The sequence below is a fragment of the Prosopis cineraria genome, unplaced genomic scaffold (assembly GCF_029017545.1).
Source record: "Prosopis cineraria cultivar Desert tree isolate PC_DT_omini unplaced genomic scaffold, ASM2901754v1 PC5, whole genome shotgun sequence".
NCBI lineage: Eukaryota > Viridiplantae > Streptophyta > Magnoliopsida > Fabales > Fabaceae > Prosopis > Prosopis cineraria.
Genome location: NW_026555336.1, coordinates 26,770,863 through 26,787,515, shown reverse-complemented (window position 1 = coordinate 26,787,515; position 16,653 = coordinate 26,770,863). Strand labels below are relative to the sequence as shown.

Here is a 16,653-nt window from a genome sequence, read left to right as displayed (position 1 = left end):
TCTCCATAAACCTCCTCAATAAAATCCGATTCCAACTTATCATAGGCTTTATTAATGTCAATCTTGATTGCCATATCCACCCTCTTCCCCTTTTTTTTATTTCTCAAATAATGGAAAGCCTCATGAGCAATTATTATATTATCTTGAATCAATCTACTTGCAACAAAAGCCCTTTGATGGCCAGAAATAATTCTGGTCAATAAACTCCTCATCCTATTAGCCAAAATTTTTGATACAATTTTATAGACAAAATTACACAAACCTATAGGTCTGTATTGTCTCACTGATTCAGCCCTATCCACCTTTGGAATCAAGACTACATTGGTCACATTCACAATACTTAAACTAGTATTATTCATAAAAAAATCTTTCACCATCTCAATAACCTCACCACATACCTCAAGCCATGCATTCTAGTAGAAAATGCCAGAGTATCCATCGGGCCCTGGAGCCTTTTTACTACCAAGCCGAAACACAGCTTCTTTCACTTCATCACTTGTGATAGCACGCATCAGCAACACATTATCTTATCTGTAACTTGTTTTGATATAAATTTCAGAGCTCCTTCCATATCCCTTAACCCTCCAGCAATAAACAAATTACTATAAAAATTAGTAAAAGCTCCATTTATAAGCTGTTCATCCTCAATCCATTCACCATCACCTCCTTTCAACTTTACAACCTTATTTCTCAACCTCCTCTGCACAATACAAGAGTGAAAAAATCTAGTGTTCTTATCCCCAGCCTTCAACTAGCTTACACTGGACCGTTGCCACCAAAATTTCTCTTCTCTCAACCAAGCTTCTTCAATTCAATTCACCAAGCGTTTTGCCTCAGCCTTCTTTACTTCATTCCAAACACCTTTATGACACTCCTCAAGTTTCTGTGTCAATTCATCCACTTGCTTTCTTGCATTAGGAAACATATTTCTAGCCCATTTTATCAAAATCTTTCTACAATTTTCAAGCCTCCAACACAACTCTTCCACCTTATCACTACTCCACCCTACCCCAGCTCTCCATCCCTGTTTCACTACTTGCAAAAAGTCATCATGCTCAAACCATGGTGCTTCAAATCTAAACATCCTTAGAACCCTCACATGCTCATATTCACAATCAACAATGAGCATATGATGATCTAACCCTACTGGCTCTACTTGTAGCACTATTGCATCCAAAAAAATTTCTCTAAGCTCTACATTTGCCACTACTCTGTCTAATCTTTCCTTTACATGATCATTACCAACCCTACCATTGCACCAAGTAAAAGCTGCACTTTTAAAACCAAGGTCTAATAACCCACAGTCAATTAACATACTCTGAAAATTCATAATTTTCCTGAGATTCAGTCTTCATTCCCAACTTCTCAACATTTAAGAGTATGTCATTAAAATCACCACAACACAGCCACAAATCCCAAACACCAGAAGCAAAACTCCTCATTTTCTCCCATACCCTCTCTTTATCTTCAACTCTCGGGGCTCTATAAACAAAAGTAACATACTTTGAAACCTTACAAAAGACTGATTCCAAACTAACAAGGATAATATTTCTTGAATAATGCCAAATATTCACCACCACCTCCTTACTCCAACACATTGCTAATCCACCACTTCTTCCTACTAGTTTCACATAGAATTCTTCATCCATTTGACATTTTTTCTTCAACTTCATTACCTTCTCCTTCACCATCCTTGTTTCCATCAAAAACACAACTGAGGGCTTATTAATCTTGCATTCCTCCCTCAGTTTTTTTGACTGTCAGGGCCCTCCTAGACCCTGACAGTTCTAGCATAAAAACTTCACGGCTTTTGGGTGGCTGTTTAAGGCCAGCCATCTACACCTTCAGCTTGCAAACCCTCATCAAACCCATTTTCACATATTGTAAATAGCTCAGTATCTTCTCCCTCAAAACCCCAATGACTACTTACTAGTTCATCATTAGCAAATTGCATAAATTTTGCACCTCTAAACCTCACTTCTTTTTTTCGAATACTCTTCCTCAATCAAGCTTTGATCTTCCTCACATTCTCAGCAACAACGAACCCTACAGCCTTCTAATTAAAATCCTCCTCACATAATCTTCTTTTAGTCTTTTCAAGCCCTGTCTCAACTCATGCCTCTCTTTTCAAGTTCAATACCTCCACTTTATTAGCAACACTGTGAACCTCTTGCTTAAAAATAGGACATATGGCCCAATTTTCTTTATCCTTATCTTGACCTAAGTCCACCACCCCAACATCTTCTGTAGCCACACCACTGCCCCTATTTCCACTAACAATCTCCTTCCTGTCTTTATTCTTCCAACCACTAGGCCCACACTTTTGTTCAAAAGCAACACAGTCCACACTCCCCTGTCTGTTTTCTCTAGGTTCATCTTTTCTATCTACTTGCTTATTCCCCTTCTCACCACTACATAACCTTATTACAAACAAGTCATCATTCTTATCATTAGATTTCTTCTCTCCCTCCTCCCTCCTCCTTTCTCTCCATTCTCACCTACCATCCCTACCATTTCTTAGTTGATCCAGTTCCGACCATCCATCCCTAACCACAATCATCACCTCTTCCTAGATCCTAACTAGATTAGTAGTTAACCAAGCACCATACCTTGATAGACTAGGGTCCACCAATGACATCTTCTATACAGAATGACATGTTCAAAACTCATGCCCAATATGATCATACCAATAGCAAAACTTTTGCATTTTTTCATAATGCACCGAAATCCACGCCTTCTCCTTATCAAGTTTCATAAGCCAGAATCCCAATGCCAATGTCTTCTCCTTATCCTTAAAAATCCTCGAGTTAATGTATCATTCCACCACGGATTCTCCACCATAACCACCTCCCCAACACGACCAGCTATCTAAATTGCATTTTCCAAGTTCATCGCACCTAAAGGCACATTATGCAATTGGATCCAGATCGGACAAAAGCTAAAATCCAGATCCTCAATCGACATATGTCCCTTCCACTCCTGAATATTCAGCATATGACCATTAATCGACCAAGGTTTACCACATGAAATCCTCTGACACTCCTACTCATCTGCAAAACAAAATGCAAACGCATTTCCTTTCAGATTAATAATGTTCAAACCTTCCTAAAAATTCTAGGCTTTTCGCACCATTGATTCAAACATTGGCCTATTCATCTTTTTGCTAGCCAACAACTTTTCGATCAATGTTTTTCTTGAACCTTCCTCATTCCATACAATCGGTTCATCAATCACAGCATTCGCAACCTCCTTGTCATCCATCATACCAACCTCCCATCCTCCAATTACCAAATCACACTCACTCAATCTCAAGCTCTAACACACCTAGTGTGGAGAGAGTCTCAAAACTCTCACTTAGGAGAGAGTCGGGAAAAAAGAAAAGTTGGCCAAGATAATATGTTAATAGACCTTCTATCTAGTACTAATATTATTTTTGTTCCTTTTGGTCAAAGGATCGTAGCTTTCCTAATTCCTACCATTACATGGGAAGAAAAGTTAGAAGTCTACCAGGGAAATTAAAAAATGGCAATCAAGTCCAAGTGAGACTACGTCAATGAATAATAATAATAGTAATAATAATAATATAAATAATAATAACAATAATAATATACTACAACCCAATTTAAAATATTTTCTTCATCTGTTTATTATAACAAAGAACAGTTCTAATTTAATAAAATGTTATATATTAATTGTTTATATATTACTAACAGATTGTACAATTTAATACGATTGGTTGGGCCGAAATATCTTTCTATTATGGGAATTGCCGAATTGATTGAACAAGAAGTTACTTCTTCTAGATCAAGACGTACCGAAGATCGGTTACTAACTAATATTACGCGATCATGACTGACCCCAAAGAAGCAAATACAAACATGAACATGCATTTGCGGCTCACAAAATATGAAAAGCAAAGTGAGCGGCCTAATTATTAAAGTAACAGCAGAGTCACGCATTATTGTCAATAGTTGCAGTTTGTGAACCGCGACAAACTTTGGTGTGAAATTCAAATTTTCAAATATTGTAGCTATTTTAAACCGCTACATTCCTCTTGCCAAAGTATTTCAAATTGATTTTCGAAATTTCAGGTCATCTTTAGTGGTGATTTTCAGGTAGCAGTGTACCGCTTGTAATATTTTGACTTTTGTGATATCAATTATAAAACCGCTACTATATCCCTTGCTATATTGCGATTATAATTACGGCAGTGATTTTCAAAATTGTTGCAAACATCATTGCTATAAAAACTTTTTTTGTTGTAATATAACTCTATAGAAATTTCCATCCAAATCTAACATTGAAATTAATTATGCATATTTTTTGTGCTAATAAGCATATTTTATTTGCAAATCCAAACCTATCAAAAAAATAATATAAAAACACCCAAATAATAAGCAATAGTTAATTTATTTTATTTTCCAAATCAACTCTACCAAAAAAATAAATTTATTTATTTATATTATATTAAATAAGCATAAAATAATTTGACCATTCATTTTTAAATGAATGAATCTGATTTGAATTTCAAATAGGTAAATCTACTATTCAAGAAAGATAGGAGATGCACAAACAGTACCACTCATGTTTTATATGTATAAACAAATAGTAAATTAATCCGATCCTATCTCCAAACTTGAATTCGAACTTGACCTTTAAACACATCATAGTAGGAAGCTAAGCACACCAAATTATATAGATATATATATATATATATATATGATTTATTTATCTTTAGTAAAATAGGATACAATGCTATATCAGTATCTTTTAAAATATAAATTGGATATATGATTTGAATTTAAATTGCTATTTTTTTTATTATTTTTAAGGCACTATAAATAGAACTAGGATTCTAAGTTATATTTGAGTTTTAATAATTATTGAATATATAATTTCTGAAAATCTTAGTCTTTCCCCCTCATTCTTGATCTATCTTTTTTCTCCTTCTCCTTAATTTTTTCTCTCTCTTTTCCTTTTGTCTATTTTGCATCAATTTTATATCGCAATTATGGGAAATTCCTCAGTCTAATCATATCGCTATGAGAGAGGATTCTCTCTTGCACCTCTCCTCCTGAATTTATTTTAGTTTTGTTGGATTTATTTCCAGTGCTCATTAGGGAATGAGTCACTCCTGATGAGATCTAAAACCATCCAATCTAAAATTAATTTAAATAGTCTAAATCTAAAGTTTTAAACTTATATTTTATTTTATATTTATTAAATAAAAATTATAAAATTTTGATAAATCTACTTATCACAAAGGTCAATTTAGATTTAATTTAAATAATCCAAATTTAATTTTAAATTTTTTATAATTTTTATAAATCTACTATCCAAATTTACTTTGGATGGTTTAGATTAAAAAATTTTAACTTATATTTTTCTAAAATAATTTAAAAAGTTTCAATTATGATATTATCTTTATTTTTAATGTTTTATTTGTCAAAATAAAATTTATAAAATTTATAAAAAATTAATATTAAACTTAAACTGTTTAGAATATAGTTCGATAGTAATTTATAAAAATTATAAAAATTTAATATTAAATTAAATATTTAAATTAAATTTATATTGTCTAAATTTAAATTGTGAAAATCTTTTAAGGGACAACGAGCACCAAATTCGGATTCACCTTTCTTTCTCTATTTTTTTTTTTTTTTTGGCACCCCGTGGCAAATGATATATTGGGCAAAGCCCACTTCTAGCCATTCAAATTCGGCCAAACTGATCGATTAACCTCTATAACCTTATTCTAAGCCCCAAGGTCCAATAGGCCCAACAGCATCTATTAACTTCGAGTTATCCAAATTAAGTGCATGTTTGGATAAATACGTAACTGAGGTTTGAATGATCAAAACCTCAGTTGAGGTATCAAAAGCTCATTATAAGAATAAAATTCTTGTTTGGCTACAAAAATTTTGTAAAGAGCGTTGGGAAAAAAACGGGCGTTAGAACTGAAGCCACAAAACGCAGCTTCTGGAGCAACATAACGTGGGAAAGTGAAGTTGGCATTCATTGTTTTGTGGGTTTTCTCTTTCTTGTCCTCACATGATATCTCTTGGCTTCCTCAATCTCTCATCATACCGTAAAATATTTGCACAAGGCTTCAGTAAAAAATAGAAAGAAAAAGAAATATGAGATTATACAAATTGAATCATTAAATCAATTATGATTAAATTAAATGGAATAAAAAACTAATCATAAACAATAATTTTTTTAAGTTAGTAGCAATGTAATTTATTTTTTTAAATCAGTGCAACACATTTATAAAATTTAAAAAAATTTAATATGTCATTTATCTTAGATTTTTTAATTCTAACTTTTAAAAAATAAAATTGTATAATTTAATTTTACCTTTCTGAAAATTTAATTGTAAGTTTAATATTATTTCCTAAAAATATCATATTAGTTAATATATACAAAAAAAATTGATGTTTATTTTTGTCATTATATATCTCAATTGGTTTTTGAATCAAATCATCCAAACAAATTTTAATTCTTTTAACTGACTTTTAAAAAAATGTATCCAAACATAAATCACGTTAAAGTCACTTTAACAGACATTTTTTCTAACCTCAATTTGCTAACCTCAGTTGATTCTAACCTCAATTTTAAAATTTTTAATCCAAACACACCCTAAATTATCAATTTGCATTATGTCCCCCTCCCTAATTTACCCTAACCCCAGTGGCAGAGCTCCGAAGAACGATTGCCAAGTCAAGTCGAGGATCTGATTTTGCCCGCACTATTTTTGATTTTTTTTTTTTTCATATCCAAACTTTTTGGTCTCTGCATTTATAGACTCAAGCTCATCACACGCTGATGGGCAGTTTTTCCATATCTAATGGTCAGAACGCAGAATTGTTCACGTCTCTCTTTAGTAGTAATTCTTTTGGATATGGTGGGCCCATGTGGCGATCAAATTTTGTTTTTTGTTTTTTGTTTATTTCCTATAGGTTGTCCGAATCCAAAATTGACTGGTCAACGCATCAGAAAATGGTAAGGATTACTGACATCATGTTTTACTTTTGCCTGGACTTGGCTTCCCTGCGCTGCAGCTGGAGATAAATCTAGATCATTCCTAGATTTATTTATTTATTTTTTTTTATGTTTTTGCTGCAGCTGGAGTCTGGTGATAAACTTGGACCATCCAGATTTATTTATTTAGACGACCCAGGTTTAATATTTATTATTTTATTTTATTAAAATAAAAAATTATCAAAAATTATAAAAAATTAAATAAATCTTTTGATCAGTTTAGATAATCTATTTAATATATATGATTCAGATATAACATTAAAATTTTATAATTTTTTATAAATTAATTATTTAAATATATTTTGGACAGTACAGTTTTAATATTAAAAATTTTTAGTATTAAGTTTGAACCAATCATACTAAATCTAGACTGTCAAATTAGTAAACAGATTTATTAATTTTTTTATAATTTATCTTATTTTTTATTTTAGTAAAATAAAATTAAATAAAATAAATTTAGATGATCCGGATTTATTGGAGTCTTCCCTTGCCAAGTTGGTTATCCCTAAACCTTTCACAGGATGATTCATGTTGGATTGAGAGATAACAATGGAGGGCATTCTTCCTTTTATTTTACAGGGAGAGTAATAGATAAGTCCTTTTAAAATAGAAAAATGACAATTTGATTTTCCTAAATATAATCATGCTTTTTAAGTTTTTTTTTTCATAATTTTAATTTTAAAATTCACAACTCTAATTCAATAAATGACTAAAATAATTTAAACATTCACAATTTTTTTCTTACAAATTTTCTTTAATCAACAAAGTACAACAATAGTTTTTTGGTTTATAATTTTAGTTTTAAAATTCATAAATTTTAATTTAATAAATGATTAAATTAGTTTTGGCACTTGTAACATTCTCTCATTATTTTTCTTCAATTAATAAAGTGCAACAAAACATTTTTTTCATTTATAACTTTAATTCTAAAATTTACAAGTCTAATTCAATAAATAACTAAAGTAATTTAAGCATTTATAAACTTCTTTCAATATTTTTCTCCATTCTTTTTCAATTAAGGAGTATTTTTTTATTTTATCATAAACTTTAATAACAATTAGATTTTTTAAATACGAATGTATCATTTTCGTATATAATTGATGTATTTTAATAAGAACAATATTACCTTCACACCCTAACTACAAATTACATCTAAATCTCAAGAGTTTTTGACTGTAATTTTTAAATGTTGTAAAACTTATTTGTAGAGAAATTTCTTATACAATCATATACATAATTTTTTCTAAATAGAACTGTTATAAATAAAATTATAAATGGAATGATTCATGCTGGACTGAATTTGTAAAAATGAAGAAAGCATTTTATATATGTAATTATTATCACCGACCGAGAGATAAAATATCATCATAACAATGCAAGGACTTTTGAACACACACAATAAAACTGGCATATGATATAAATGGAAATGGAATCTCATAATTAACACTAAGGTATAACAAAATCTACATGCTCTGATTTAAAAAAAACAACAACAATAACAAATCCCTCTACTTGGTAATAGTTTTATTTACCAGAAGAACTTGTCGTACCACGGTCTCAAAATTCTGAAACGAAGATCCACCAGGTCTACAGGTTGCTTCCTCCGCCATTTTCTTCCATTCAAGTGCCGCCTTCTTCATCTCTTTCCCCTTCTCTCCCTCCATTAATTCCTTCACAAGCCTCTCTACTCCTTCCCTCTTCACATCACTCTCTATCTCCAACCCAATTCCCCATTCTCTGCTCGCAAATCTACAATTCGTCTGTTGCTCTGCGAAGAACGGCCAACATGTCATAGCCACACCACCGCAGATACTTTCAATAGTTGAGTTCCATCCACTGTGCGTCAAGAATCCTCCCACTGAAGGATGAGCCAGAACTTGTTCTTGTGGACACCAACTTGATAACAGCCCTCTGTTTCTGGTTTCTTCAATGAATTCTGGAGGAAGAACTGCGTTATTGCCTGCAACAAGATCGGGTCGGATTACCCATAAGAAGGTTTTGTTGCTGTTCGCAAGTCCCCATGCAAACTCTATCATTTGCTCTCTCGTCATCACTGTGATGCTCCCGAAGTTGACGTATACAACAGAGTCTGGTTCTTTCGCGTCTAGCCATTCCAGACACTCTGATTCTTCCTTCCACAGGTTTGATCCGATTAGCTTCAAGTCCTTGTCAGTGATTTCGTTGGTGAGTAGATTTAAGGGACCGATGGAGTAGATTGGAGGCAAGATGGATGATAGTCCTTCTAAAACGTCATGCTCTAGAGCATCGAACGTGTTCAAGATGATTGCAGAAGCTTTCTTAGCCCTTTCACACTCGCCAAGAATGAAGTCGATCATGAATTCATCTGGGTTTGCGGTTCTCACAAAGCTTGGGATGTCCCTTAGCCGGATTTCCTTGATTCCTGGAATCCAATCTATCACAGTACTCTCCAAATACCCATTTGTTAAATCGCTCGAATCTGGGTTAAAACACGATTTTGACCAAAAGTAATATTAGAGTATGTTATATATTTTTCAACGAGACACCCAACAAGCACCAAGTTCTATTAAATACATAAAGCATAGAAGATAGTCTACCTTTGAGTGGTGTCAAGCCTTTGTCAATGAGTTGGCGGTAATGAACGTAGCAAAGAAACCCACAAGCACTAGTAGTCCAGAAAAGGACCTCTGGGATGCTGAGTTCATCGGCGGCGGCCACCGTGAAGCTCATGACTCCATCGGAAACTATGGCGGTAACGGGAGGAACATCAGGGGAATTGTTGAGTTTGTTGAGGAGGTTTCTGAAAGGAGCTAAGCAAGTTCTGCGGGTGGACTCGCAAAGGGAAGGGATGTCCTGTGTGGCGTCGACGACGACTTCGTCGGAGTCGGTAAGGCCGTCGGGGATGGTTTCGAAACAGAAAGAAGAGAGGCCATTGAGGGAATCAGGACCTCGGGATTTGAGAAGACGTTTATGGTTGAACTCAGTGTTAACGAAGGTGATGTGAAAGCCATGAAAGTGAAGAAGCTTTGCGAGCTTAAGCATGGGATTGATATGGCCCTGTGCTGGGTATGGGATACACACAACGTGAGGCTTCTCTGAAGTAGCCAATGAACCCATTTTCCACTCCGTTTCCCGATACAACTCTCGAGGAAGAAGATGATATATGCTAGGACGAGGCTGTTTACTTGTCTTTGCCCATGTAATATATATATATATTTATAGGGGTTAGGCACTGGACGCAATATATATATTTATATATTTTTCCAAAGACGGATCCGATCTTGTAACCAAAAGAAAAAAGAATCGATATTATGCGAGCAGTGTTGGTACTGTAAATGTGAACATGGAATGGCGGATGATCCACTAGGGGGAGCTTTTACCACAGTCGGCATCGTACGCTTCCTTTGACTTCAATCGACATACTCTGGAAAAGGGCAAATAAATAAATAAATAAGACGAATTCAATTATCAGTGACAAAGCACAACCTTCTGACGCGGAGCTAACGATAGGAAGATTTTAATTATGTTTTTAAAGTAATTGTACCTGTGTTTTTTGTCCTTTTTTTAATGATTTCTATATTGATTATATTTTTATATAAAAATAATATAAGATTAACAGCTTCAGTTTTATGATTCTATCACCGCCAACCTCTGCTTTACTTAGATAATTACACCATGAATTTCTAGTTTTGCTCACTTGTTATATTCTCTTTGCTCAAAAATCATTTTTAACAAACTTTCACTTCAATAAATTAGTTATTAGTTAATTATCTTTTAAAGTAATATTATTTTTTTATATTTATCTTTATAATAAATTATTAAATTTTAAAATAAATATAAAATAATTTATTTATTAAGGACATCTTTAAAAAAACATCTTAATTATATCTTAAAATATTAAAAATACTTTATATTTGTTAACGTTCAAACCCCAAGAGTAGCATAATTATTTTTGAAATTTATTTTTACACTTATGAATTCTTTTCAAATAATATTGCGGACAAAGATATCATGAACAATGATCCATTATACACAGGTTCTCTAAATTATATTGATCAAATAAATTATTATTCTATCCAAAAAATGCTCAAAAATTTATTGGTGATAATTGTATTTGTTAAGAAAAGCCTATATATGGAGAACTCATTAAGAAATATTTTTTGTGATTACTTAGTAGAATTTATATAAGTTGATCTTATTATAAAAATAAATTTTAAACAATATTAATTTAGGAGGACAAAAATAATTTTTTATGTTATTTTCTGAATTTTTTAAAAATTAGTATTGTATTAGTTTAAAACAGAATGTATTCTATTTTCTTCTTTTATTAAAAGGGGTTTTTTTTTTTTGACATCATGACAAATTGAACCATTGACTTCTCATCACGCTTAAATTCATACCAGATAGCTTTGAAATATGTTAAATCTCTCATATTGGTTGAGTGTAGTCAACATGGGCTAATCTATGGCTGTCCATTTTGTCTATCATGTTGAATGCAATGTTGGAACTAAATATGCGTATCATATTTAGTAGAAATTCAAATATTAGCCTCTCACATTATAAATGTTACCATTTTTACTGGACCTAATTTTCATTAGTTTTTAATTTTGCATGTTGGTCTACGGTAGAGTGTGTAGTCAATATGGACCAGATCTACTTAGTTGTCCATTTAGACCTTCTATTATTGATAATAATTTTAAAATCGAACTAAACCAAATAGTTTGACCTAATGGACTGCCAACCAGTCCTTGTTTTGATTTAGTTTGAACCACAAAATTGTTTTAGCTTTTGAATCATATTGGGTCACTCTAAATTTGTAATTAGTTTGAGAATAGTTACAAAACCACCAACCACAATGTTTACGTGAAAATTGAATGGCTCTTTTTATATATATATATATATATATACTTTGTTCTAATTTCAACACTTAAGAAAAACCTTCCTCACTTTTGAAACATTTTGACAAGGTCAAAATGAATTTAGTTTGTGCACTTTATTTTAATTTTAACCCTATATTAGAATAATACATGCATTTGTCATTTTGTTGGGACACCTTTTTTGATAAATCATTTTCATTCTTTTTATATGTTTTAATTTGAATAAATATTTAGGTAAAAAAATCTAAATTAATATAGGGATATCTATTGTGAACGTTGGTATTGAATCAATTGATGTTATATTGTGTCATGAGGTTTATTAACTCATAATTAACTTGAAATATGTATCTTTATTTTCAAATTTTGTAGTAATTTTATATTATTTATGTAACATTCTCAATTTTAAATCAAGATTAATTAAGTTTAAATAGACTAATTAAGTGTATTTGAGAGGTGTGTGGCTAGAGAGGCCTAACGGGCGTGTTTGATCTCGATTTTAGTTCGAAACGCAAGTTCAAAGGAGAATTGGGTCACTCAGGAATGGAAGAGAAAGAATTTCGAAAGGAAGTGATTCTGTGCCACGTGCTACAGCTTGTGATTAGTCTACCACGGTGCATGCGTGACAATACGCCTGGAAGAGGCTCTCTATACCATACATCACAACACATTGTACGTCCACTACGACGCATGATTAGAATTTTACAGTATTAAGTTGCGAATCTGAAATAAAGAGAAGAGAAAAACAAAAAGGAACCGAGAGAGTGACGAAAGAGCTGAGCTAGGGTTTGAAGAAACCAACTTATAGGAGTGTCTTGAAGCTCATAAACACTAAAGGTAAGCTTCCTTGTTTAAATCTTTCTCTTTTCTTCCATTTTCTTGATGGTAGAGGTTAGGGTTTGATTGTTAATGGTGATTTTCAGTTCATAAAAGTTATGGGTCCGAACCCATTTACTTAAATAGAGGTAATGGGAGTATATTGAGCTAAGTAAACTTGGTACTTATGGTTTTATGATGATTGGTGGTTGGAGGACATTAAATATATGAAATTCTCATAAATTTAGTGGTTGGGAATGATGTGGTTTTATTAATACCCATTTAAGAGCTCAATGTTGTTAATGAGAAAGTTAAAGGAAGCTAAGAAGCCTTTTAAATACTTTTACATGAGTCAAGAATAAATCTTGAGTATTAAGAAATGGTAAAGTGTTAGTAGAAAATAGCTCAAAATGGATATTGATATTTTGCATGATAAATGCTTGTAGTGTAACTACCATTAGCACCATTCAAACTTCTTGGAAGCTTCGATAGTAAGTAGTTGAGTGGTAAAACCTTTGGTCTCTCAAAGGTTTAAGGTAATCGGGGGAATTCTATCTCATACTTTTATGTGTTTATTAGTTTATTGATTTATGATTTATCATTGAAATGTGTAAAATAAAAAGAAATGAAAGTATGGCATAATTTGTTAAGAAATCTACTAGATCCAATTTGTGAGTTTTATGCTTTGTGATATAAAATTTCTTTGAGAACAATAGTAGTGGATTTTCATATTAATATTCATTGAGAGTTCAATGATTTTGCAAATTGAGAAGTAACATGAATCTTTGTTTAAGAGAAGTTCAATGATATTTTAAAATAGTGGAGTTTAATGATTTTGAAAGTGTGAAGTACAATGATTGTGAAGTTAGAGTTCAATGACTTGTTTGGTTTGAAGTTTCATAAATGTGATTGAGAAGTCTAATGATTGTGTAATGATGAAATTCAATAAAAATTGATAAGGTAAAGTTCTATGAACTGTATGTGTAAGTTATGGCATGAATGTATATTACATGATCTTGAGAGACAGGAGTTCACCTAGGAAGCGGAATAGATGATAAAATCCACGTGTTAAGGCCCATCCGTGTGATGGTTTGCCTGGATTGATTCTATTCATATTGTCCCACTTGTTCAATGAGGGATTGTCCCACTAGTTCAATGAGGGACTTGAACCTAGCTAGCTATCTGCCAGTTCTATGAGGAGGCTAATCAAGGGTGTATGACACCTTATGGTGTGAAAAGGGAGGAAAACCATGATCCATAAATGAGTTGGATATGCCTTGTGTAATGTCCACCTTGACATTACTAGGACAACACCCACACATCGTTGTGATAACTAAAATTCAATAAAATTCTCTAAAGAAGTTATCACAACTCAAGAGTTTAAAAATAATTAGTTAAAACATTGGGATCTCAAGAAACCCTTTTTAAAATATTGTTTGAACTCAAACCATGGTTAAAAATCAATTAAAAATAAATACGGAAGCATGGAAATCAATTTACTTTAAAACAAACTAAAACAAGTCATTTTGCCCTTATCTGGTCCATCCACTATGGCGGATGGCACAAAGGAATGAATCCCTCGAGGGCCTCTTGCATTGCAATGCAATCATCATGCAACGCGGCACGCACCTACTGTCATGACAGTAGATTACTGTCATGGCATCTCTCTAAACTTCTGGAGCGCACCGTTTTGCCATCTGACATCTGATTTGAGCAGTTTAAATGTCCACACAAAGCTCTTTGAGCCCTTTAGCTAATGGCACCAATTCTACACTCAAACAATCATCCATTTAAAAGATAGACACTCAAATCCAAAATGATTTGTTTTCACAACAAAACATATACCATGGTGTCCAACTCATAATACTAAATGCCATTAGCCCCGGAGACACCTTGACCACCTCAAATGAACCACATACCACATAACAATTCAATCATAACACACAATTGAGTAATTACGCTCAAAATGACCATCAAACCCCCAATTGACAATAACACAACGAGGCGGATAAAATTCAACACACAAATCAATTGGTCATTTTGATACTCAAAACACTTGAAATATATATCACTTATAAATATAACTTGGCCAAGCACACGTTTAATCCATAACATCAATCTTGAACCAAGATATACACACTTATCACAAGATTCACACAAGTAATATTCAAATAATGTCATGTTCTAAGTTAGCAATATTTAGTGATAATATTTGTTACAAAACCAAAAACGAGAAAGGAAAGAACTATACTACAATGCTCTTCACTCTTCAGATACTCCTTCCTTCTCCTTGCCCCTACCAGAGCCTTTGCTTGTAAAATATAACCATAGGGTGAGATAAACATCTCAGTAACCAATATAGTTCATCAAATGTTTATTACCACAAATAACCATGAAAAAGTATCCAAACGATAGTAATAACAAGTATACCATAATCATGAGATAAGTGTATCTTTTCAAAATAAAACATATAGTTTTACACTAGCATGATCGTCTAACCATCGACCCTTAAATGCTCCCTGACATGAAACTATAGGCTCTCCTGGATCAACTACTTCTTAACCCGAGCACACTTTCGGTGGTAGATATACCCAACTAAAGGTAATCTAACTCGCCTATGGACTATGGTTTTTTCCTCTTCACACACTTGTGATAAAAGCGTCGTTGACTCCTAACCGCACCCTAACGAGTACTAGGAAGTTGCCAGACTGCCCGAATATCCCATAGTAACAGTACCATATAATGCTGCACCGGATGTCCCATGGTGTCAACACAACCATATAGATTTTTTACTCACATATCTCCACACACACACATCCCCACATATCTTGGGTGAACTCCTACCCCTTATGATCATGCTTTTTCACAATTTCCACTACTTTTCATCACATCTTCATATCGCAAACTTATGTACATAGTATATACATTTCAATTAGAATCAATAACCATTTACAAATCAATTTTTCATGCTAAAAATCATTTACAATGTCAAATTATGCATAAAATTCTTCAAAACCACAATCTTTATCATTTGTAATTACTTCTACATAGTTATAATAATTAATAAACACAATAAATTATATAGTTACCTTAACCCTTTGTCACACAAAAAAGGTTACCGTGGCTCAACATTAGCTCCACACATCCTATACGCACGATATGGCCCAAAGAAGTGTTCAATCTACACTAATAAGTGACAATCATCAATTATCATTCTGGATAATTCTAAATTCTCTAGGTTCTAAGTATCTAAAATACTCAAATTCCTTTTTTAACAATATCAAACATTCTCAAATACTATGACCATCCTATTAAACATTCCAACACACTAAATTCGCTAATTAATGTCCCACATTATCTCAAAATCCTTAAATTATACTTAGGGTTTATCCAAACCCTTACCAAAAATTCTCAATCACCACAAAACTCAAACTTAAGGTTAGAAGTTTGATTTAACTCTCCAAGATCTTAAATAAACTAATGGGTTTGGTCTAAACCTAAAGGAACCAAAATCAAAGCCCCTATTACCCTAAATGTTTAGATTTTTGCATAAAAGAGGGAGAAGAGGGAATGTACAACTTACCCAATGGTGAATCAAGCTCCAAATGCCCTCAAAATAGCCTAGGGAGCATGCCCTAACAGACCATAAGCTCTTCTCTGTCACTCTCTTGTTATCTCTTTTTTTCTCTTCTGTTTTTCAAGTTTGATTCCTGATTTGATAAATGCAGATTTTGCACGTATACCGTGACGCACTGACTCGCTTGTCATGGCACATGGTATAAAAAATTCCATAAAATTTTAAACTCCCTTTCGTACCATGGCCCGCTTGAACCTCAACCTAGCCCTCTTCTAAGGCTATCCAAGGATCCAAAAACATATTAATCTCCATAAACCTCACTAAATAGCAATTTATTTAAATTGACTAAATTACCCTTGAAAATAA

At 32.7% G+C, this 16,653-nt stretch overlaps 1 protein-coding gene across 1 annotated transcript; it reads right to left on the bottom strand.

Annotated features, from left to right (window-relative positions):
• Positions 1–8,336: 8,336 nt before the first annotated feature.
• On the bottom strand, positions 8,337–10,197 carry LOC129311576 (7-deoxyloganetin glucosyltransferase-like). The gene is made up of 2 exons (XM_054953915.1): positions 9,618–10,197; positions 8,337–9,499 (listed from the first exon to the last, which is right to left on the bottom strand). Exons 1-2 carry the CDS (start codon positions 10,135–10,137, stop codon positions 8,550–8,552), a joined length of 1,470 nt encoding a protein of 489 aa, XP_054809890.1. The 5' UTR covers positions 10,138–10,197; the 3' UTR covers positions 8,337–8,549.
• Positions 10,198–16,653: the final 6,456 nt, after the last annotated feature.